General features: G+C 47.7%; 9 protein-coding genes across 9 annotated transcripts in view, besides 2 other annotated features; 5 read left to right on the top strand and 4 right to left on the bottom strand.

Moving 5' to 3' along the window:
* Window positions 1-374: 374 nt before the first annotated feature.
* On the top strand, window positions 375-1,462 carry UA08_05465 (hypothetical protein; the record flags this gene model as incomplete). The annotated part of the gene is made up of 5 exons (XM_020268345.1): window positions 375-560; window positions 765-875; window positions 917-1,150; window positions 1,221-1,311; window positions 1,374-1,462. 5 exons carry the CDS (start codon window positions 375-377, stop codon window positions 1,460-1,462), a joined length of 711 nt encoding a protein of 236 aa, XP_020119055.1.
* Window positions 1,463-1,939: 477 nt separating this feature from the next.
* On the bottom strand, window positions 1,940-5,815 carry UA08_05466 (Pre-mRNA-processing ATP-dependent RNA helicase prp5; the record flags this gene model as incomplete). Its single annotated transcript, XM_020268356.1, has 3 exons — window positions 1,940-2,214; window positions 2,309-5,180; window positions 5,237-5,815. 3 exons carry the CDS (start codon window positions 5,813-5,815, stop codon window positions 1,940-1,942), a joined length of 3,726 nt encoding a protein of 1,241 aa, XP_020119056.1.
* A 1,410-nt stretch (window positions 5,816-7,225) lies between these two features.
* On the bottom strand, window positions 7,226-8,121 carry UA08_05467 (hypothetical protein; the record flags this gene model as incomplete). Its single annotated transcript, XM_020267851.1, has 2 exons — window positions 7,226-7,815; window positions 7,956-8,121. The coding sequence occupies 2 exons, from the start codon at window positions 8,119-8,121 to the stop codon at window positions 7,226-7,228; spliced, it is 756 nt and encodes a 251-aa protein (XP_020119054.1).
* Window positions 8,122-8,594: 473 nt separating this feature from the next.
* Window positions 8,595-9,663, top strand: UA08_05468 (hypothetical protein; the record flags this gene model as incomplete). Its single annotated transcript, XM_020267862.1, has 4 exons — window positions 8,595-8,617; window positions 8,670-8,798; window positions 8,837-9,106; window positions 9,168-9,663. The coding sequence occupies 4 exons, from the start codon at window positions 8,595-8,597 to the stop codon at window positions 9,661-9,663; spliced, it is 918 nt and encodes a 305-aa protein (XP_020119033.1).
* A 361-nt stretch (window positions 9,664-10,024) lies between these two features.
* On the top strand, window positions 10,025-11,410 carry UA08_05469 (hypothetical protein; the record flags this gene model as incomplete). Its single annotated transcript, XM_020267873.1, has 2 exons — window positions 10,025-10,077; window positions 10,132-11,410. 2 exons carry the CDS (start codon window positions 10,025-10,027, stop codon window positions 11,408-11,410), a joined length of 1,332 nt encoding a protein of 443 aa, XP_020119032.1.
* A 1,124-nt stretch (window positions 11,411-12,534) lies between these two features.
* UA08_05470 (Casein kinase II subunit beta-2) lies at window positions 12,535-13,529 on the top strand (the record flags this gene model as incomplete). Its single annotated transcript, XM_020267884.1, has 2 exons — window positions 12,535-12,942; window positions 13,026-13,529. The coding sequence occupies 2 exons, from the start codon at window positions 12,535-12,537 to the stop codon at window positions 13,527-13,529; spliced, it is 912 nt and encodes a 303-aa protein (XP_020119031.1).
* A 399-nt stretch (window positions 13,530-13,928) lies between these two features.
* On the bottom strand, window positions 13,929-14,877 carry UA08_05471 (hypothetical protein; the record flags this gene model as incomplete). The annotated part of the gene is made up of 2 exons (XM_020267895.1): window positions 13,929-14,718; window positions 14,780-14,877. The coding sequence occupies 2 exons, from the start codon at window positions 14,875-14,877 to the stop codon at window positions 13,929-13,931; spliced, it is 888 nt and encodes a 295-aa protein (XP_020119036.1).
* Window positions 14,878-15,290: 413 nt separating this feature from the next.
* On the top strand, window positions 15,291-18,389 carry UA08_05472 (hypothetical protein; the record flags this gene model as incomplete). The annotated part of the gene is made up of 8 exons (XM_020267906.1): window positions 15,291-15,295; window positions 15,346-15,385; window positions 15,487-15,956; window positions 16,028-16,534; window positions 16,812-17,029; window positions 17,106-17,116; window positions 17,259-17,448; window positions 17,530-18,389. 8 exons carry the CDS (start codon window positions 15,291-15,293, stop codon window positions 18,387-18,389), a joined length of 2,301 nt encoding a protein of 766 aa, XP_020119386.1.
* A 509-nt stretch (window positions 18,390-18,898) lies between these two features.
* UA08_05473 (hypothetical protein) overlaps window positions 18,899-22,969 on the bottom strand; it is a gene marked incomplete at both ends in the record, with an annotated part of 7,533 nt that continues 3,462 nt past the window's right edge. Inside the window, 3 exons of the mRNA XM_020267917.1 lie at window positions 18,899-20,137; window positions 20,201-20,316; window positions 20,371-22,753. Of these exons, the coding sequence (XP_020119035.1) occupies window positions 18,899-20,137; window positions 20,201-20,316; window positions 20,371-22,753 (3,738 nt within the window). The remainder of the gene's footprint in view (window positions 20,138-20,200; window positions 20,317-20,370; window positions 22,754-22,969) is intronic.
* Window positions 22,413-22,507: a repeat region (Identified by RepeatMasker using a combination of RepBase library and repeat library created with RepeatScout).
* Window positions 22,840-22,965: a repeat region (Identified by RepeatMasker using a combination of RepBase library and repeat library created with RepeatScout).

Consider the following 22,969-nt stretch of genomic DNA (forward strand, 5'->3'; position numbering starts at 1 on the left):
CGCAGATTTCCTCCAAGATTCAAATTTCCAGTGGGATGTCTCGATGTTTCTACCTTCCATGGCCGACCACCAAGCCGATGTCCCGGTGGCGGACTCGCATATGACAGACCAGTTGGCTCCAACGCCTTGCAATACAGACAATGTCCTTTCTGACCCTCACTGTCATGGATCAGGACATACTCCTGCGACCTCGTGCCAACACTACATGAAGGATTCCAATCATTTATGGTGCCCTACCTTCACCAATCAAGTGGATATGTGCCACGGGAACATGAGCCATGTGCTAGGTGATCCAGCCCTCTATACGACAGAGTCGAACAATAATGTATTGTTTAATCAGCCCTTTGATACCACCAAGATGCCTTGTTTCCAAGATGGTGGAGCACCATCTTGTTCAGATACAGGGTTTCAGCATCTTGGATGCTACCTCCGGAATTCTGGGGACACGAAATTGCTCGGGTTTTCAAAGTCGCAAGCGCAAAGTCGTGTTCACCGTCATTATCATGGCCAAGCCCATCACAGGGTGTCTCATTACTCTCGCCATCACTGTTCTCGAAAAAGTATAAGCTCTCAAACAATGTCAAGTTTCATTGACAGCCCTCCGTCCTTGGATAGGGCTATGTCTTCCACTTTGACAAGCCCCACTCCAGGGATAGCAGAGGAATTGGCATCTCATGTTTGCCGCTGGAACCGATGCAATACCACGTTTGCCTCTGCCGGAGAGCTTCAAAAACATCTGATCACGGAGCATATGAAACCTATAGACGGGGTTCAAGGCCAGGGTTATTACTGCTGCTGGCAAGGTTGCCACCGACCCGACGAGCCATTCTCTCAAAAGTCCAAACTTCAAGGACATTTTCTCACTCACAGCAATTGTATGATTTTCTCCATCTAAAAAGCAGAATATTATTGACAGCTAACTCTCGGCGCAGACAAGAACTTTAATTGCTCCGTATGTGGAAAAGCATTCGCGAGACAAGCAACTCTCGAGCGTCATGAGCGTAGTCATCGTGGGGAGAAGCCTTTTAAATGCAAGGAATGCGGCAAGGCTTTCACAGATAGCAGCGAGCTCAAGACTCATTCTCGTACTCACACTGGCGAAAAGCCATTCAAATGCACCTTTCCAGGCTGTGACTTCCAAACCGGTGATGTACGTCCATATATCTATCAAAGTTTATCTTGATGTGTTCGGCAACTGACTCTTTTTTGCCTATCCACAGTCGTCGAATATGTCTAGTCATAAATTAACGCACAGCGGACGAAGACACAAGTGCACTTTTCCGGGTTGTACAAAAAGTTTCACTCGTCCTGGTACGTATCCCTGACATCCCATAGCATCATGCATGAGCATTATACTAACGTGGCACGTGCAGACCAACTCAAGCGCCATCTCAAAACCACCCACAAACTTGAGAACAGCCCTTTCTCTACGAGTCCGACTTTCCAAGTCCAATGCAGATAGGTACAATCAGCTAAAGAAAGGAACAATCATAGACGATTTTATTTTCAACTTCGATTTGATGTGTTATGAGGCGATTTTCATAAAACGTTGGAAAATTATACCCGCGATTCATCTTCAGGGTACAGGGTACGATATGTGGTCTTTTTTTCACTTCTTTGCTATGGTTTCTTTTCATTTCATTTCATTTTTCTAATGCACTAGAATCAATAATCAGCCCTGATGGAGTTAGACGACGCTATGAATTAATTGAATCTTCTTTTTGAGTATTAGATAAGAGGCCTGGCTTGACACCGACTCACGACAATAACTAGAGCGTAAATGAGTTTTTATTTGTTACCTCTATATCAAGTAAACTAAATCGCATATGCAATAATTAAATAAGTATTCGTTGCATTGAATAAACTTGGTATAAAAAGGGTTTAAGAACAACAAATCGAAAAGAAAAAGAAAAAAAGAGAGGAGATATTGTTTTCTCTCTCAGACAACATTATACCGTCCACTAGTCGGTGCCCTAGCTTCACTATCCGCCGCTGCAATTGTACCTTCTTTCAGCAACCGCATCAATTCTCGCATAGCATTCGTTACGACCAGCTCCGTATCACCTTCAACAAGAATGTATAGTTTAGGGTTTTCGCCAGGCCCTGGCTCCTTGCCCGCAGGATAGTAGCTTCCTTTGGTAGTGATGGAAGTGCCGGTTGCTTCAAGGATCTTGGCGACATTGGTACGGTTGGTGACGGCCCAACGTGCTTTTTCTGTAGATTGAAACGTTATTAGCAACAAGAGAAACCAAAAAAAAGGAACAAGAAAGTGAAATGTGGTGGAATAGGAACAAGGGTAAGAACTTACGAGGAAAGTCGTTGATTTCAAGAGTCGCATGGAATGCTCCTGCATCAGGTCCCTTGTTGTCAATCGGAACACCGGTTCTCATCACTCCAGCACGGTTCAGGCGTGCATGGATATCTGCAACAGCTGAACCAACCTTGTCCAGAGGATCATTTGACGGCTTTCCAGCAGCTGGTTTCTCAGTTTTGTGAACTGTGATCTTGCCGTCCAGGTCGATGCCCTTCGGAACACCTGGCATGGGAGTAACAGCAGCAGCAGTAGCGGATTGAATAGCGGAAGCAGCCTTGGCGAATTGATCTTCGCCTTTCTTCTCTTTCGTTTCTTCACGCTCTTCCTCTTCGCCCTCCTCGCCGGTACGGTACGTCTTGCGTTCGCGATTCCGTGCCGCGTCTCTCTCCTGATCCAGACGTTCCAATCCTTTCCCCCCGAAGCCAGATGCAGAAGCTTTCTCTTTACCGGCTTTGACCTTCTCCAAGAATGAATCAACCAGTTTCTGTACCGGGGCTGGGACTTCCTGGCCACTTTGTTTGAGTGCCTTAGCAATATCCACTGAATATCGTTCTTGATCCTCAGTCAAGAAAGTTACCGCCGTTCCTGTGTTTCCAGCACGTCCCGTTCGTCCGGCTCGATGAACATAGTCTTCCAAATGATTTGGTGCATCGTAATTGACAACCAGTTTCAATTGTTTCACATCCAAACCACGAGCAGCAACTGATGTCGCAACCAAAACCGGAAAGACGCCAGCCTTGAAATCCTCAATAGTAGAGTCGCGATCAATTTGATCTTTACCTCCATGAATGGACATGCAAGGATAGCCCTTGCGCATCAATTCGCGCAGTAGGCTATCCGCAGCTTCCTGGCGATCGACAAAGATGAGCGTTCGAGAATCTTCATTGGCTTCGTCAGAGTACAAATTGCCGAGAAGTTCTAGAAGTCGCAGAAACTTGCTGCTCTCGTTGCGAACTTCAACAATCTGTGTGATCTCAGGTGCAACCACACTCCTGCCACCAACGATGATTTCCACTGGCTTGGTCAAAGTCTTCCGTGCCAGAGCTTCCATATTACGAGGGAATGTAGCAGAGAACAATACAGTCTGCCTGGTGGGTCGAATATTCGCCATGATCTTCATAACCTGTGGCTCAAATCCCATATCAAACATTCGATCAGCCTCGTCGAGTACCACATAAGTGACTCGTCGCAAATTTGTGACCCGCCCAGAATTAGCAGCTAGAAGATCAATCATTCTGCCAGGTGTGCAAACGACGATCTCTGCTCCTCGTTTCAGCTCGGCGATCTGGTCTTTGATTGGCGCACCACCGTAAGCACATACAGCACGGAGGTTCAGTGCTTTTAAGAAAGGCTTGCAATCCTTGTGAATTTGGGTTGCTAATTCTCTCGTAGGCGTCATGATGAGACTGATCGGGCCTTCCATATTTTCCAGTGGACGTTGGTCTTTAATATGACGAAACATAGGTAGGAGGAAAGAAACGGTTTTTCCAGATCCTGTTTTAGCAACACCAATGACGTCTCTTCCGGACATGATAGCAGGAAGAGCCTGGCTCTGGATTGAAGTTGGGTTTTCATAGCCAAGCTTACCAATCACGTCCAATGTCTGTACACCAAGACCACATTGAGACCATTTCAGAATCGGCTTGGGCGGGTCAACTCCACGAACCTTGATGCCATCAAGTTCGAGCCTCAAATTAGCTACTTCTTCTTCGGTCATCTCGGCCAAATCAAGGGGCTCGGTATAGAAGCTTTTCCGAAATTGCTCATATTCAACCTTTGCGTGATTGACGGCGGGAATATCTTTCTTCTTCTTGACCTTGTTGGCTATCGCGAGGAAATCATCCGTGTCACCCTCAGCCACAGCTGACATATCCACCTCATCTTCGTCACCGAATATAGCTTGCGGCTGCTGCTGCTTGCTTTTAGCCGACTTGACTATACTTGTTTTCTTGGAAGGAGCTGCTTCTGTCAAACCAGACATAAAAGCATCCAAAGGATCTATTTCCTCTTCATCGGCATTTTCGACGGCCATGCCGTTATCTGTCGGCTCTGTAGGTACTGCATCACCCATTTCGACATCACCGTTAGGCTCAATGCTTTGAGAAGTTTGTTGACTCTGCAGACGTTCCTCTCGCTTCTCCGCGGCTGCTCGCGCCGCTGCTGCGTTTTCTTCTTCTGTGCCAGTCTCCATATCTACATCGGAATCATCATCTTCCACAACCACATCGTCGGGAGTATCCTTTGCATCTTCGAGTGGAAGGCTAGGCAGTTTCTCAAGCTTCTTGCGAGTGGACTCCTCTTCGCCGAAATCTAAAGTACGCTTGGCGGAAGATTTTTCGGATTCGATGGCGGTTTTATTACCAAACCCAAACTTGCCAACATTTCCGCTTGCCTTCAAAGGAACCACTGAAAACATTGCGTTAAAACCAGTGATTTCAACAAATTCGCCAAAGTAGAAACACTTACCGGAAGCCTTGCTAGAAGCAACTGGGATTTTGTTAGCCTTGGTTATACCATCAGCTTTAGCAGAATCAGGAACAGCGACGTCCTTGCCCAAGAGAGATGGTCCTGTCGCAGCACCGGTAGACTTTTTTGCGATCGCTCTGGGGTCAAACTTCCCACCATAATCAACTGTCGAAGTTGGCGTACTGGGAGATATAGGGGCAGGGGCACCTGTGGCAAGCTCTGATCTCTTGTCGATCTCATTCAAAATACTGTGAGCACCACCAGCGGCAGCAAGCTCGCGTTGTTTGCGCTCGCGTTCGGCTGCTTGTTTTTGTTTCCATGCTTCCAGTTTGGCAAGCCGCTCAGCCTTTTTCTCCTGGTCTGTCTGAGCAACTGGAGCGGGGGCCGGAGTTTTGGATGCCTGCGTGATATTGTAAGTCAGCCCCGATGACGACTTGAATTTAGAATTGAACATACCTCTCGTGACCTTACATCGGAGTCTCTGTTCAAAGACCTGTCTCTGCTGTCTCTTCTGGACTTTCGCCTCGAGTCAGTAGAATCGTCTCTGTGCCTTCGGACTCGGTCGCGGGAGTCATCTCGCCTACTCCGATTATCTTTTTCACGACTTCTGTCCCGTTCCCTGCTCCTCCGTCGATAGTCCCGATCAGAGCGTCGGTCTGGCGAGCGTCGTCGGTCACGCGAACGGTCTCGTTTGGTTGACCTGTAGCTTTGTTCATCCCGGTAGCCATTCCGATCCCGTCTATCTACCGACCGATCTCGTCGCCGATAGCCGTCGCGATCACGATCTCTCTCTCTATCCCGATATCGTCTCTGATGTTGTAGACTTTGTGTTAGATTGACATCGCGGTATGCCATTTGATAGCCGTAGGACTGGTGTTGGCATAGACTTACATCAGGGCTGCGTGATCGACGGTGTGACCTCCCCTCATCACGTCCATTTCTCTCGTATCGGTCCTCATCTCTGCGACTTCGTCTGGACGAAGAATATGTGCTGCCTACAGGTGATGGTGAGCGCGTATCCCCGCGGCGAGCCATTGTTGCAGGCCAACTAATGTGTGAGATGTGAGTATTACGTGAAAGCTCCAACCGTATATACTATGTGAGTGTTCTTTGGCCGATATTGGTAAACAGTGTCCATCTATTGCGTCCTGAGCAGGCCACTATTTTCCTCGCCTTTATTCAGTTTCTTTCTTCGTACTGGCCTGAAGCTTATCTGATTGAAAATGTGGCAATGTCGAGTAGATAAACGAAATACCGAAAGAGAACATTTTATCTTGAGATGGCGGCAACGCCGACCATGTCACGTGATAACCTAATTTTGGCGCTTAGCCAATCAAGGAAGATATTGCGCTTTGCCGTTTTGGGACACAGGCTTTCTCAATGTCAAAAAGAGACGTATGAGAAACTTATTATATGCATCAACATCCTGTCTCTATAATAAATCTATCCACCTATACTAAAGTGTTTTAAAACAAAGCGACTGTATAGTCAACAGGTATTAGTCAAGACAACTTTGATCAGCGCTTTCCGATCCACCAAGGTCAATGAATGCTTTGCTAACACAGAGTAGTGGTGTCCATTCCAGCTTTTGTTACTGTAACGTCAGTTCCAGTGACAATGAATACATTGGCTGGGTTATTAGAGCCTTCAACCTTGACTTTGAAGTCTTTGTTTTCGTGAACATTGATAGTGATCACATTTATGAAATCACCATCGCTTAACATGGCACTAAACATCCAGCCAAGATGTAAGTTTAGCACTTCGTAGCCATGGGCTTGGCATTTTTTTTATCGTATGAACCACAAGCCACATGCGCAGCAGTAGTTCAGCCCCGCATATACTTGGAATAGAGGAACAATAACCACGAAGTTGTCTGCTTGATAATTCCGGTTTCTTTGGGATGAGCGGTGAAATTACATTGACGCTTTGAGAAATGCAGACCATGGAGAGATCCTGCTCTTGCGAACGAAGCGTGGAGGAAAACCAACGACAAATGCGTCTGACAGGGTGTACGTCTCTTGAGCATCAAAGCTACCCTCTGTTCAGATTGGGTTTAATACAATCCATTTGCCAGAGCAAATTGTGGGCCTTGGGTCATCAGGAGAAATTCCAGTTTCAATCCGTGCGAGATCAATCAATGTAGATGCTATCTCAATGGCGCGTTCGGCTGCTAGAGGTGCCACTGCATCTTGTAAATGATTTTTGGAAGTACTGTACATATGTATGCTATGCATGTTAATCAGCGGAGCTGGATTACTGGTCAGTGTAGCCTTGGTAAGCTGAAGATTGCTTCAGATAATCCCACAACGTTGGATGCTCGCTGTATCATAAAGCGTAACACCACGTGTTGCCACTTTGGTGCATGCCATTACGCCTTCACTTCCGTAAATTTGTAATGGCACATTGTTTGGTTGATGGATTTATGTTCGACGAGGATATTGTTCTTCACTCGGAATCTTCATCAGAGCCATATGCAACCAAACCAAGGGAAGGCCCGGAAGCTGCCTTGTGCTGCAGCTCTGATTTCTTAGACGAAGGCTCCGTACTTGGGCTCTCTATCTTCTCGACCGAAACAGTTTTAGCTAGTTTCGGTGCGGATGGAGAAGTAGGAGTAACCGATTTTGTATTTTCTTCACTTGATACCACCGTATTCAATTTCGCTTTAGGCACCGCTGAAGGAGTAACACCGTCCTCGGTAGATGAGACTTTGCGAATTTTGGGAGGGACCAAGGCGTCCTTTTTGTTACGCTTGCGTTTCCTTCCTCCAACGACCCACTGCTCTTCGTCTCCTGGTAAATTGGTGCCGGTTCCAGAGCCTTTTTGTCCACCAGATGGGCCTTCCATGAGAGCTCGTTCTGCCTCTTCGCGCTGACGTTGGTACTCTGCTAAATGCTCGGCAGTTTCTTTCTTCACGGCCGCTTCCTGCGCTCGGGTAGATTCAAGAAGAGAGTCAAGAAAATCGACTTCATCTTCATCTAAGGCACGGAACTGGTTCTTCAGGCGTATGGACTCTTCAAATGCTTCTTGTTTGGCCACTACTCAAAACAGCACCATCCTGTTATATTAGCCTTTGCTTCTTATACAGCATTTCCCGCCCCATTTCTTTACATCCTCCCCGGTGTTAAATGGCCCCTTCTCCTCTGAGGTAACAAGACCGTGGATTTAAGACACCTACATTTGTTTTGCTGCAACACGTCGAACAAACTTTTTCCACCCTCTTGCTTGCCAAGTTCTGCCTTCCGGCGCCTCTCCTCCTCAATCTCCTGCTGAGCACGACGCCATTCATCGTCTCGCTCAGTTGGTTCATCGATGGTGCCTCCCGAAACGAAGCGGGACGACATTATGGAACCTTAATGCAAGGCTCCCAAGAACCTCACGGAAAGCACGTAGCTTGGACCTGCTTACTGGGACTGCAGTTTTGGCGCATTATAGAAAGAATCAAACGCTAGAAGTTCAAGCGAGCCAATCAAGCTCTGGTAGTAGCGGCAGAAAAAGGCGGTGACGTAAAACTGGCAGCTGAAGCCGCATCGGCTTTAACCGCTTATGAACAAGCCTGGCCATTGGCACCTTCCTGTTACAGACACCCTCAGCCAAGCCGATACCGCGAGGCTCCGTGACGTGACCGAGGGGAATTCTGTTCAAACTCCATGGCGATGCCCACTGGAGACCCACTAGAGCCATGCGCATTGCGCGCATTAGGTGATATCACTTTAAGTATTAATATCCCCTTCTCTGACACCTCGCCGCCGCACAGCCTGTTTTCTCATCTTCAAAACTTCAAAACCAGAGCCCCCATCTGCCACTATTCCGCAAGATGTCTACCTCGGAACACACCAAGTAAGCGGCATGCAAATGCTAAATTCCTCCGGAGGTCTAATCAAGTGTGCAGAAAGGTTTTTACCCTCAACACAGGGGACAAGATTCCTGCAGTCGGCCTCGGTACCTGGCAATCCAAACCTAATGAGGTCCGAGAGGCAGTGAAGGCTGCTTTGCTCGCTGGCTACCGTCACATCGATACGTAAGCGAATATGTCCCTTGGTTGTACGATATCAATAGTACTAAAGGAAGGTGGACTAGCGCTCTAGCTTACGCGAACGAGAAAGAGGTTGGCGATGGAATCAGAGATTCAGGTGTCCCTCGTGAGCAAATCTGGATCACCACCAAGCTCGACAACACATGGCACCATCGAGTTGAGGACGGTATCAACTCCTCCCTGGCTTCCTTGGGTGTCGACTACGTTGATCTCTATCTCGTCCACTGGCCTTCCTCGACAGACCCGAACGACAAGAAGAAGCACCTCCCCGACTGGGATTTCATTAAGACATGGTAAGAGCAGTACTATCTAATACAAGTTCAACCAAGCATTCATACTCATGCGTAATATTAGGGAGGAAATGCAGAAACTGCCCGCCACTGGCAAGGTGCGGAATATTGGGGTGTCCAACTTTGGGATCAAGAACCTAGAGATTCTGCTCAACGCGCCAACTACAAAGATCATTCCGGCAGTCAATCAAATCGAATTACACCCAAATAACCCTTCACCAAAATTGGTTGCATACAACACCTCGAAAGGAATTCATTCTACTGGATATTCCTGCTTGGGTTCCACTAACTCTCCTCTATACAGAGATCCAGTTCTCCTCAAAATTGCGGAAAACAAGGGCAAGACACCTCAACAGGTTCTGCTCGTTTGGGGTCTGCAGAAAGGGTGGAGTGTCATTCCAAAGTCAGTGAACAAGGAGCGAATCGAGAAGAATTTCCAGCTTGATGGCTGGGACCTCACACCCGAGGAGCTAGAGCAACTAAGCAACCTCAAGGATCGTTTCAAGGTATGCGATGATGACTGGCTACCTGTGAAGGTATTCTTTGGTGACGATGAATAAGAGCAAGGAGCTATCAAAATGAAGCACTACTATTATGTGTTACTGTAACTAAGTTAGTTAACCTAGATGGTTGCTCTGATGTCATGCGATAGAAAATTGTAAATGCAAGAGACGATTGTCCAATCAGAAAACTCGGCTGGGAATGATAAGAAACTGAGAACACCGCTGATTGGCTCAAGTGGCTGGTGCTCCACTATGGCGTCCGATATGTGGCGAAAAGCGCAAACTGCACCGCCACACGTGCCTACCCCGGCACGTCCGATATCCCTCATAACCCAGGCATCAACCATCGCTTACTCCATTCATTGCGCCTCTCGATCTATCGAATCTCGAACTAAGACCCTTCTGGGCTACGATAGCCATGCCGCCAACGAGTGGGCATTTGCTGCTCCCCAAAATCTGGAGAGCAGCAAGGTAAGAAAGACCGGTTTTACATAGTATTCGGTACGACGTGCTGACCGGTGTTAGGTTTGCCTACGAGAAGACGGCCAAAGCCCTTAAGGCTCGATTCCCAGACTCTCCACAACAGTTTCACCCAAAGCTTCAACTAGAATATGCACGTATTACTCCTCGACAGCCTATCAGTCGAGCTGCAGCTATTCGACAAGCTCAAAGCCGCCGCTTCTCCACACGCGCAGGCGTCTACATAGGTACATACCTGCGCCAGTCCTCACGTCCCTCGGGAAAAACATCTCAGAATTCATCTATACGCCAAATGGTTGGGCGGCTTACGTCTCACTCGCCTTTCACATCTGCTCTTCGTCCAAACTTGACCGGTGGAACCCTTAGTCGTACTGCTGGTGGATATAGCGTCGGAGCAGGCAGACTTGGTGGAGCAAGATACTTCTCTCACGGACCTGCCGCACCTTCACAGGTTATCCACAATGTTTCCGTCGCGATGCGTGGGTTCTGGCTTTCCGGCCAAAAAGCCCGCTTCGATGGTATTGATCCACGCACCGGCGAAAAGCGCTTCAAGACGGTGACGGCACTTCAAGATAAAGCGCAACGCCAGATGGCAGAGGCCTCCCGCCAAGTTCCAGGATCTTACATTGATTTCCAACTGTCCCCGACGATTACTGCCATTGGAAGTCTCAACAACGAATCTCTTGGGTCGGAAGGCTTAATGGAGCTACTTTCTATTGACTTTGCTCGTGCTTTGAAAGATTTAGCAGCAGTTTTGAATGACCTTAAACGTCTTGGGACATTGGGTGACCTTCCCGTGTCACTCGAAAATAAATCTACTCTTCGTGTACGCTTTCCGGGCTGTGATGCTGAACAAGTAGAACGGCTATGCGACGAAGTTGGGGTGGAACGTGGCCGTATCTTTCAGGACAAAGATTTCGAACAGCGAAATGGTACAGAGATGGCACTTTTATTTCCATTCGCGCCCAGCATTGCTCCGTCTCCAGCAACAGACCTCTTTACAAGTCATGAGAATCCTCGGCATGCAGAGAAACATGAGCTAGACTGGCGCCTGATGATGTCGGGTCAAACGTCACCCGGACTTTCTAATGAAGCGGGCCATATTAGCTTTGAAGATGTCGAAATGTTTGGTAACAATCCCTGGGTCTCGTCGCCATCTGGGTTCTCCAGCGTTGGTGTGAGCGAGCTTGGGGATCGAGAATTCTTTCCTGAATTGTCTCAAGGTTTAGACACAAAAGAGAGCTTCTCTGACTATGAAGGGGTACAAGGAATCTACAAATTCTTGGAACAGTGTGATTTGGCTGCAGACAATCAACGGTTCTAAATTAGCTTTGACAGCAATTTCTTTTTTTGTTTTCATTCTCATTTTGATATCCATTTGTGATTTTCCAGACTGGCACATATTTCATTTCCCTTTCTCTTTACCAGACATTATGACAGATGTGCATTATAAATGCACCCTACACCCTTTTTTCTATTTATGATTTACATTTCTGTGATTTTCTCATACAGATTATAACCTGCTGTGACAAGTTATTTCCTGAAGCCTGCTTGAGATGTGCATCCTTTTGCTATGGGGAACATCACTAAGAATCATTTAATAGGCTATCAATATGAATCTCCTCTCATTGATATATGAATTTTCTATAAAAGATTCTTACTTAGTAGAAGTAAATCTATCCAGGCAAGAATGTTACCATTGTAGAAAGACCAGGAGCACTAGCCACTCCTCACCGCCTGATACTGCCAGCTGAGCCCCGCATCTACACTGGCGAGATTGCAGTGCATTATCACCACCCTGTTCTGTGTGCTCACAGCCCTGCTTGCCATCTCATCGCATCACAGTCCTCTATATCAGCCAGGCAGGACGTTTTTTGCATTGCTGCTCATCACAACAAGAGAGACAACAACTGGGCAGACTGCTGCTGTCAGTCCTCGCCCGGCCGGTCGCACTTGGCCCTTTCGACAAGTGGGCGGCTAAGAGGGAAAAACATCGTTTAAGAAACATTGCATTCAGATTCTCGACTGGGGAGCACATCATGGAGGACTTTAATAGCGAGACTGACAGTGACTATACAAGTTACTGGAGAGACTGGGTGAGTACGACTCTATTTTCTCTGTGCAACTTGGAGCGTTTCTCTTCCTCTTGCTTTGATTTTCCTTGTGTGTTCTTATTTTCTTACTCAAAAACCATATCCTACACATCCCTTTTGTTCGCTTCTCTGGTCCAGACAGTAATCAAACATGCTGTCTTTGCTTGCTCAGTTTGGCAGACTGTGACTTGCCATTCTGTTGGGAAACAGCGGGCGTGTCCGCCTTCAAGATTCCCAACTCACATGAACGACTGCCGCCCACCCTTGTTCTTCATTGAATCATTCTCTGGAGACTTCTCTGCCAATTGCATTGCTTTTCTTTCGTTTGATGACCTTTGCTGTATCTTCTTATCAAATGGGGTCTTTAAGAGGCAGCTCGAGCATCTTCAATGTCGACTCTCCTCAACAAGACATCAATGTTCCTCCGCACGTTGTCCAGAGCCTTCACTATCTTTCTCTTGCATTCCGCCCTCGTGAAGATGATAAAATTGACTTTCGCCGTTCCTTTACCCCACAGTTCATATCCTCTCGAGGCAACGAGTACTTCTGCGAGATTGATGAAGAATACTTGACCGACCGCTTCAATCTGACTGGGCTTAATACTGAAGTTCAGTACTACCAGTACGCTCTCGACTTGATTACAGATGTGTTCGATCTCGACGCCGATGACGAACTCCGTGAGCAGATTGAGAAATCAGCCCGTCATCTCTATGGCTTGGTTCACGCTCGCTATATTGTCACCACTCGTGGGCTGGCCAAGATGGTACGTTTGTTGAGACGGGTTCTTGTTCTATTTTGTTTTCATTGGGCATTTTTGACATGACACTAACACTGTCCTCTGTGCAGCTTGACAAATACAAAAAGGGCGACTTTGGAAAATGTCCTCGTGTTCTGTGCGACCAACACCCACTACTTCCCATGGGCCAGTCTGATCTGGCTAATCAGAAGACCGTGAAACTATACTGCGCAAAATGTGAAGATATTTACAACCCAAAGTCCTCTCGCCATGCTTCTATTGACGGAGCCTACTTCGGTACTTCCTTTCACAACATCCTCTTCCAGGTTTATCCAGCTCTTGTGCCAGAAAAGAGCATACGCCGCTATGAACCCCGCATCTACGGTTTCAAGGTACATGCCTGCGCTGCTTTGGCTCGCTGGCAGGATGCTCAGCGCGAAGAGATGAAAGCGCGTCTCCATGCTGTGAATATGGATCCTGGATTCATTGAGGATAGTGAAGACGAAAATGATGAGTTTGATGACGACGACGAAGTGGATGATAAGTTGGAGCCGGCAAAAGGAACTCTAGCAGCTGGAGGCACTAATTCTGCACGCATGGATGTGGGGATTTAGACATCCAATTCCACTCGGTCCAGCATCCCAAAGCAAGTTACTCTAACTGAGATTCCTGGACTTTGCTTTTCGGTCACTCATTTGACTACTCTCCTCACTATTTCTCAGCTCTTCCATCTGTCGATTCATCCCGATACGGTGGTTTTCTTTTCGCTATGTTACTTCGCCGTAAGAAACCATGCATATTGAAGGCGTTCCAGTGATGGCGTTGAAAGCGGATTTTGGTCTTTTTCGAGGCGGCATCCTATACATTTATGTTTTCTCATTAGGGATAGAAAACTGTTCCTGTTCGTTCAAGGAAGTAAATATCAGAAAAATAACAAGAGTAATACTTTACCCTATCTCGACTATGTACAATATCCTTTCTAGTCAACGAACGGGAATATTAAGTCACTATTTTTAGCATGCTATGTCCTTATTCCTGGCCAATCTCTTAATCGTAGTGATTATAACATTAGCAAGCTCCTCGCCTTTCTGCCAAACATCATCATGCCCTTCTCGCAGGTCGTAAAGCTCAACCACGTCCCTTCCTTCGACAAGACTCTTCCATTGCTCAAGAATTTTAACCATGACATCAGCCTGGTGTTTATTGACAACCAAGTCGCCAGTTGAGTTTGCTAATACTGCGAGTTGGCCATTCTGCCACCCGGAAGCAACACCATCAGAGTCAGCGACCTTCCCTGGGCTAATTCGATCCCAAAGTTCCTCATCTGGACCCAAGGCACCCTTGAGAAATTCGTCGTAAATTTGGATTTCCTTAAAATCATTGCGAATAAGCCGAAGATCGTATATTCCACACACACCAACCACGGCTCTGGGTTTTGGAGATGCTATCGAGGTCGGATCTGCGCCTTGGACCTTGTTCATGACGGCCTGGAACGACATTGTGGCTCCAACACTGTGACCAACCAGGACGTATTGGTCTTGGAAAGCGTATTTTTCTTGCAATACTTTGAGCGCGGCCTGGACATCATTAAGATGATCCGGATGCATGGCATTTCGAAGTCGAGACTTGGGAGTTTTGACCGGGTCTTGGGGGGAATTCGGGTGTGGACTGAGACGATAATCTATGGAAGCAAAGGCAGCCACATTGTTGTGGATCATTGGATGTTTGTTGAGTATCTCGTAAGTCTTTGAAAATGAATCTGCCAGGATGTCCTTATCACGATATGCTCCGCCATGAATATATCTGAAAACAGTTCAGTTTTTGCTCCCTACCATGCTTCATAGACAGTGACTCAGGGACATACATCACCCATAAAGCACCTTGACCTCCTTCTTGCGCTCTGTAGACATGGACTTTCTGCAATTCATGGGGGCCATAGGAAAATGTATCCGGTTGAGCCATGACTAATTCTGTTGTAGGACGTTCTGTCTACTCGAGGACCTGGTATTGGGTGGAAGAATTGGAAGTTGAGTGTATCGCTATCAGTCCTGGTAGAATACACGCTAAGCCGAGAAAGGAAACAGTACTCGTGCTGTCGCTGTAGAAAAAAAACTTATGTCGATACCTTTTCTTAGTTTCTCTCCTCTCAACTTCCACCACTCTTACTGGTATCCTAAGTCTATGGATGTAACAGGTAGGTTGATGCTTTTCGTAGCATCGTAGGACGTAGCGTCTATCAGGGGCGCTATTCCGCTTTGGGCATGATGCGGTGGGAATTCTCGCCCACACAAAACGGAGCCGTCAGCGATGAAGGCGACTGAGACTCTGCAAGCGATCACGTCCAGCTCGACACAGGTGCTTCTACTATATTCAAGATGGAGTGAGTAAAAATCATGCTCTTGGCTTTGGACAGCTGCTAACAGTATGCAGGAAAGAGGCTCCCTTAACGGCAATCCAGGTGGAAGCCCTGGTATGAACCCCCAGATGAAAAAAAAAATCCTACCCCTCGTCGCCGCTCAGCGCGTCTCGACTCGACACCATACTATACAATACTAACACATGCCGAACCAGGTTGTTATGAAAATCATCAAGCATAGCTCCCAGAGTTTCCCTACCGTCGCCACCGGTTCCCTTGTTGGTCTGGATGTCGCAGACACGCTGCAGGTCACAAACACCTTCCCATTCCCAGTCGTGGAGATGCCCCCGGAATCCCATTTCGACACCTCGACCCCAAATGCTGCTGCTGCTGCCCCTCGTGCCAAGGCGAATACTGTCTACCAGGCTGAGATGATTCGCATGCTGCGTGAAGTGAACGTTGATGCTCAGAATGTCGGATGGTACACTAGCGCAAACATGGGCAACTTCATTAACCTGACCGTCATCGAGAACCAATTTTTCTATCAGAAGGAATTGAATGAGCGGACCATCGCTCTTGTCCACGATGTCAGCCGAAGCTCTCAGGGCAGCTTGAGCCTGCGCGCTTTCCGTCTCTCCTCCCAGTTTATGAATGCGTTCAAGGAGAACAAGTTCACTTCGGAGCAGTATGTAGCTCCTTATATAAGATTCACCTTGCTTTTTTTACATTTCGCTAACTTCCTAACCCGATTCCCAGACTTCAAAAATCTGGTCTCCGTTACCAAGATATCCTCGTTGAGCTGCCGGTCAAAATCCACAACTCACACCTCCTCACATCATTCCTCCACCAGCTCCCATCTCCTCTCCCATCCGAGCCTCTCGACCTTCCTCCATCTCTGTCAGCTCTTACAAATGGTCTTACGGCGCAGTCAAATGTGCTTGCTCCTAACTTTGACAACCTGTCGTTGAGCATAGACCCCTTCTTGGAGAAGAACTGTGATCTGCTTCTGGATGCTATTGAAACCCACCACTCTGAGAACAACAACTTCCAATACTATCAACGATCGCTCGCCCGTGAACAACAGAAGATTGCCGCCTGGCAAGCGAAGCGCAAGGCGGAGAACATCAGCCGGGCTACGCTCAAGCAGCCTCTCCTTCCCGAAGATGAGTGGCAACGCTTGTTCAAGCTTCCCCAGGAGCCTAGCCGGCTGGAAAGCATGTTGAACACCCGGCAAGTAGAACAATATTCGCGCCAGATTGATGGGTTCGTCTCCTCAACTACCGGCAAGATGTTCGCTGTTAAGGGAAATCTTCTCCCTGGCGAGGCGACTGAATAGGTAGATCTATGAATTTCCTTTTTTTTTTGTTTCTTTCTTTTTCTTTTATTTAATGACAAACGTCGATTCTTGTGGGTATTTTTGCATGACTCTACGGCGTCGGAAGGGAAAAATATGTATCTGTGGTTGTCCGTGCCTGTCTCTGGTATTTGATGGACCTTATATTAGAGCTTGGGCTGCTAGTGTCAATTTACGTATTCAAAGAGTTTTCGAAGGGTATTATTTTAAAAAGAAAACGAATGACTCCAATCGTGAGCCCCTCGTCAATCCAACTTTGACCCGTGCCGCCTTATCTTATCAGATCGATCTATGGACCCGCTCGTGGAATAGAGATGATCTCATCGTCAACAAATTTCGACTTTCAACATTTGAACAACTTCAGATTCTGGGCCTCGACTTCATTTCTGAACCTTCATCAAGACGTGAGTCATTTATTTATTTTATGAAAGAGCTCCTCTTTATAGAATGACTGCTGTCTCATGCATAACAGCAACACAGATATTTGGCTTGTACGTATTGTCGGTCCATACCCAGGTAGCAAACCTGCTATCAATATCCTGAGCCATCTACTTGCCGAACCACATCTGTTTATAGGACTTTAGAAAGGAAAAATTCACTGGTACCTTTCATCGAACTGACACTTTATGATAGGCAGGAGCAATAGCCGCCTTCACAGTCGACTTCATCGTTTACCCCCTCGACACCTTGAAGACACGTATCCAATCCCCAAGATACCGAGAACTTTACATAGATACCGCTACGGGTGCAGCTCGGCGAGGAGTGCTCTATCGTGGCTTGTATCAAGGAATATGGAGTGTGGTCATAGCAACAATACCTTCATGTATGTCCCAACCCTTTATCTTTAAGAAGGTCAATCTTGCCAGTTCTCTACAAATGACCCATTTTAACGCTTCATTTCTAGCAGGAGCATTCTTTACTACATATGAAGGAGTCAAATACATCCTAAACTCAAATGCAAAACGAGTTCATGATGACTCTGATGGTTCTATTACTAAGGGCCCGTTTCCTTTCACTCTTCCAACACCAGTGATTAATGGACTTGCCTCTTCAGCAGCAGAGTGTGTCTCATGCTTTATTCTGACGCCAGCAGAGGTTCTTAAACAGAATGCGCAAATGGTCACTTCGCCTCACGACGGCAAACCTGCAAATCGCAAAACTAAATGGCTGCCTTCTTCTTCCTCTTCGTCTTCTACTACATACAAAACAAAACCAACAATGCAGGTCATATCAATGCTCCGTGCTCAACCCACTCAGCTATGGCGCGGATACGGTGCTCTTGTCGCTCGAAATCTACCATTCACAGCCATGCAATTCCCTCTCTTTGAGCACCTACGAGAGCAAATGTTTATCAAATGGCGGCAAAAGAATCAGCAACGAAATCTCTCGGGAAGACAGACAATTACCGAAAGAGCATCAATTACTGCCTTAAGTGCAGGTATGGCAGGCGGGATTGCGGCTGCCATTACTACTCCAATTGATGTTGTCAAGACGAGGATTATGCTGGCAGTCGGTGAGAACGAGAGAAGTTCTACTGCTGCTGCTGCACCATCGTCATCATCGTCGTCTTGGATGGAGAATACGAAGACAAGCTCATTTACTGTTGGGAGGGAAATCTTTAGGAAAGAGGGGATTCGCGGCCTTTTCACGGGAGGTACCTTGAGAGCTGGATGGACAGCACTAGGATTAGGGCTGTATCTGAGTGCGTACGAGACTGGAAGAATGTATTTTGAGAATAGGAGAGCAAGGAAAGAGGGCGAGTGAACTAGGCGACGTTGTCAGCTATACCTGGATAATTAGTTTACCTTGCTTTGAATATTGATTTGTACCCTGTAAGTCATCTTTCTTGATCGAACAAACAAGTACATTGAAACTATAATATAATACGATACTTATAATAGTCAATCATATGTAACAAGTTGAGTACATTTGGTACCTCAGCAATAACATAGTCTTGCCAATCCACCATTTAGCGAACAGAGATATTCAAATATCTCCAACCAATAAATCACTCATAAACATATCATATCATGCAACAAGAAAGGACTGGAATAGAAGAAATACAATAGACCAGGCACCACAAACAAATCCTGGGTATTAGATATAACGCCTCCGCTCCCTCAGTTGCCATAAAAAAATAGAAAAATAAAAGAACAACGGTCATTCAGCTCATAAACAAAACACATCCGCCTGTTTTCGAAAAAAAAAAAGCTGAATGAAAACACAAGGGTATTATAAAACTAAGTAACACGAAAGATACAGAGATTGACATCTCAGAGATTCGTCAATTTCTTAAACCAACTTGGCCTCTTGGAGCTGGGTGCACGGGATGTTGGTTCATAGTAAGCCTCACGTCGCCTACTGCCATTATCCCGTTCATAATCACCGCTACCAGAACTGCTCTTTACCCCATCACGAGTTCGGCGAGCCTCGCGACGTCTGGTACGCATTTCTTCGATTTCTTCATCAGCCATATCAGGATATCTTGAACGACGACGGGCTTGGCGACGTATCCTTCGCCTTGTCTCCTCATCAGATGAGAGGGAGTGAGATGGCCCATTCTCATTGCTAGGAGGCATATCAAGAACCGTTGGCACAATTGGAGGAGCCTCCGGAGGGTCAATGATTTGTGAGTTAACCCAGGAAGACGTCTTTTCTTTTCCAGGCATTCCGTATCCACGTGGGGCTTCGGCTGGGTCTGGGGCGGTTGACTTGCGGCGGCTAGCTCGTGGGCGCTCATCGCCAGGACGATTATACCTTGCATAGTCATCCTCCGATCGTCGCTCTGAGCGACGCCTTTCAGCTCTGGAGGTATGTCTTGACAGATTTCCATTCATCTCCACAGCGTCTCGTGTTCGCCTCCGTTCTCGTCGTTCAGCTGTTTTCGCTTCTGCACGCATTTGAGCTTCTCTCGCCTCCTGTTCTTCTTTGGCACGACGTTCTTCGCGAGCTGCACGACGTGCTCTCTTCTCTTCTCGCCGTTGTGCTTCTAGTTCCATTTCCTCTCGAAGCCGCTTCTCACGATGTTCACGTTGTTTTTCTCTTCGGGCACGCCGCTCTTCTGCCTCCTGGAGTTCCAACTCACGTGCTCTCTGCTCAGCTTCACGTCGCCTGCGTTCCGCCTTAATGGCTTCAATGTCGTCTATATTATGAACCGGTCCAGCATTAGTGGTAAGCCCTTCAACATCGGTCTCTGGTCTAACAGAGCGGCGCCTTTCACGTTTGACGCGCCTTTCGTCTTTCTCAGTCTCGGTCATCTCATCCCGACGAGATCGTGATTTTCTGCGTTGCGGTTCTGGTTGAGTTGGCTTTCTCAAAGAACCGAATAGCCCCATCAAACCTCCAGGTTCGGCTTTTTTCGCTGCCGGAGGAGCTGGCTTTCGATATCGTCGTTCTTTGGGAGGAGCTTCCACAAATGCGAGATCATCTGGGCCAGAGACCACTTCTGCACTTGGAGGGCTTTGTTCTGCTTCAACAAGAACAGGCTCTTCCTCAGTCTGTCTGGTCTCAGACTATACCCGGTGTCAGCACGAATATAACTGCATTAGATGAAATGAAAATTTGGATCGCCTTACCATTCTCTTGGACCTCGATTTGGCCCGCCTGGGTTTCTCGAAAACTTCGCCTTCCTCTTCTCGATTCACCATGACAATGTCTTCATCAATATCAACTGAGTAAGGGTCACGAACTACTATTCCATGATCGTTAATGAATTGAACGTCTTCATTTGTGTAGTTTGACTTACCACGTCTCTTCTTTTTGCCGGCACTGTCTCTTTTTGACGAGGAGGCCTTTATACCCATCAATTCAGCTGCCTTGCTGGAAATTTCAGGCTTGTCTTCCGGAGGTGGAGAAGGTAGGCTAGTATCGCCTACATCAATTGACGGGCGCCGAGACGTTGGACGTGACTGTACGCCCGATTTTTTAACCGATTTGCTTCGAGAAGGTGGTGGTCCTCCAAGAATAAAGTTAGAGAACCCCATTCCTCGACTCTGACGTTTAGCATCGGAGCGTTTATCTTTGTCTGTCGAAGACCTCTCCGCGTCAACTTCATTATCCGAGTCCCGTACTCTGCGACGTGCCTTTGCATCTGATTTGGATCTCGAAATTCCCGAACGTTCTTTCACAGGGACCGGCTGGTCTTCTTTGGGTTTATTTTCTTTCTTCGCTGATTTCTTGGGCGGAGGCGCGACACCCCAGAAACCCCAAGATGATGCTCCTGCTGTGCGCTCAACCTTCGCACGTTCTTTTCTCGACGATTTCGTAGAAGGTTCAGGAGGTGGTGTCGGGGCACTAGGAGCTGTGTTTTCTGAGATAGGCTCTTCGGCGACAGGTTCCTGTACATCAGATTGTACCACAGGTTCTTCCATTTGCTTGGGCAACGAATCGCGCTTGGGGGTCTTTGATGTTGCGGAGGATTTTTTAAGAGTAGAGGACTTTTTACTCTTTTTGGATGTGTAGGCAGGCTCAGGCGGGGGAGGAGCAGGAGGCTCTGGCTCTGGCTCCGGTTCTGGTTCCGGCTCTGGTTCTGGCTCTGGTTCTGGCTCTAGTTCTGGCTCTAGCTCTGGTTCGGGCTCGGGCTCTGGCTCAGGAAAGCTACCGGGTATCGACTCTCGCGAAAATTTCTCCTCTTTGGGTTCTGGGATGATTGTTTCAGGGGTCTCTTCTTTCTTGCCCGATGATGACTTGGTGAGCTTCTGTTTGGCACTTCCCTTTTTGGGTGACGGGTCCAGAGGTGGCTCGGGCGCTGCTGGCGGCGGAGGTGGAGGGTCGTCAACAAGCAGGTCGTTGGTAGCTTTCTTTTCTGCTTCTTTTGCTGCTGCCGCCTTTTTTTCTCGTTTCTGTCTCTCAAGAGCCTCGATACGCTCAGCAACTGAGAGTCTCCCCGGCGGCCTTGCTGTCTTCGACGTGGTCTTGGGCGGGGGCGCGGCTATCTCGTCCACTAGCGGCGCGGCTGGCGCTTCGCCAACGTCAATAAGTAAATCATCGGGCAATGGTGTCGTTTCTATAGGCTTTTCCTCTTTTGGCTTGGTCTTGGTAGTGCCAAAGGAAGCCCAGAATCCTCTTACTGATTTTGCTGGGGTTTCTTCCACTAATGCTGGTTTTTCTTGAGGCGGCTCAAGAAGATCGTCTTTCTTAATTGCCTTGGAAAGCGTTCCTTTCTTAGTCTTCGAAGATTTTGTAGCGAAGCCTCCCCATGCATCATCCAAGAAATCATCTAGCTGCGGTTCTGGCGTCAGACCCTGGGCTGGAGGTGTAGGCGCTGGAGGGGGTGGCGCTTCTAACAACGGGTCCATGGTCGGAACTTCGCTGCGCAATGGAATTCCCTTCTTTTTCGCTTCTTTTTCTTTTTTCTTGCGCTCAGTAGAAGTCCATGTATCCCAATTGGCCCAAAAATCATCCTTAGGCTCCTCCACAACAGCTATTGGCTCGATGGTGGGGACTTCTGGAGCCTCAGGGGGAAATTCGATGGGAGGAAAATCTTGACGTGGTGGAATGCCTCTTGTATTAGCTTCTTTTTCCTTTTTCTTCCGCTCCTTAGAACTCCATTTCTCCCAACCATCCCAGAATTCATGGTTCTTTGGTGGCTCTGGCGCAGGAGGTACATCTGGTTCTAATTCGAGCTCTGGCTCTGGCTTCAGTTCCGGCTCTGGAACAGCTTCAAGTGCAGGCTCTAAATCCTCTCGCAACGGCGGAATACCTTTGGCCTTTGCCTCTTTATCCTTTCTCTTGCGCTCTTTGCCACTCCAATCCTGCCACCCATTCCAGAATTCATGATTCCTGAGCGGCTCAGGTTCGGGTTCTGGTGCAAGCTCAGACTCAGCCTCAGGTCCGGGTTGCGGTTCCGGCTCCGGTTCAGGTTCAGGATCGAGTGCAGGCTCTAAATCCTCTCGCAACGGCGAAATACCGTTGGCCTTTGCCTCTTTATCTTTCCTCTTGCGCTCTTTACCGCTCCAATCCTGCCACCCATTCCAGAACGCATGATTCCTTGCTTCAGGCTCAGGTTCAGGTCCAGGTTCGAGTGCAAGCTCAGGTTCCGGCTCCGGCTCCGGCTCCGGCTCCGGGTCAGGTTCAACAATCTCCTGTCGTGGTGGAATTCCCTTCTTTATGGCTTCCTTCTCCTTTTTCTTCCGTTGCGAAAGTGACCACAAGTCCCAGCCATCCCAAAATTCATGGTTCTTAGGTGGTGCAGGTGCTGTTTCAGGCTCAGGCTCAGGCTCAGGCTCAGGCTCAGGCTCAGGCTCAGGCTCGGGCTCGGGCTCGGGCTCAGGTTCAGGGTCAACAATCTCCTGCCGTGGTGGAATTCCCTTCTTTACGGCTTCCTTCTCCTTTTTCTTCCGTTG

This window comes from Talaromyces atroroseus, assembly GCF_001907595.1.
Source record: "Talaromyces atroroseus strain IBT 11181 chromosome Unknown scaffold_7, whole genome shotgun sequence".
NCBI classification, from domain to species: domain Eukaryota; kingdom Fungi; phylum Ascomycota; class Eurotiomycetes; order Eurotiales; family Trichocomaceae; genus Talaromyces; species Talaromyces atroroseus.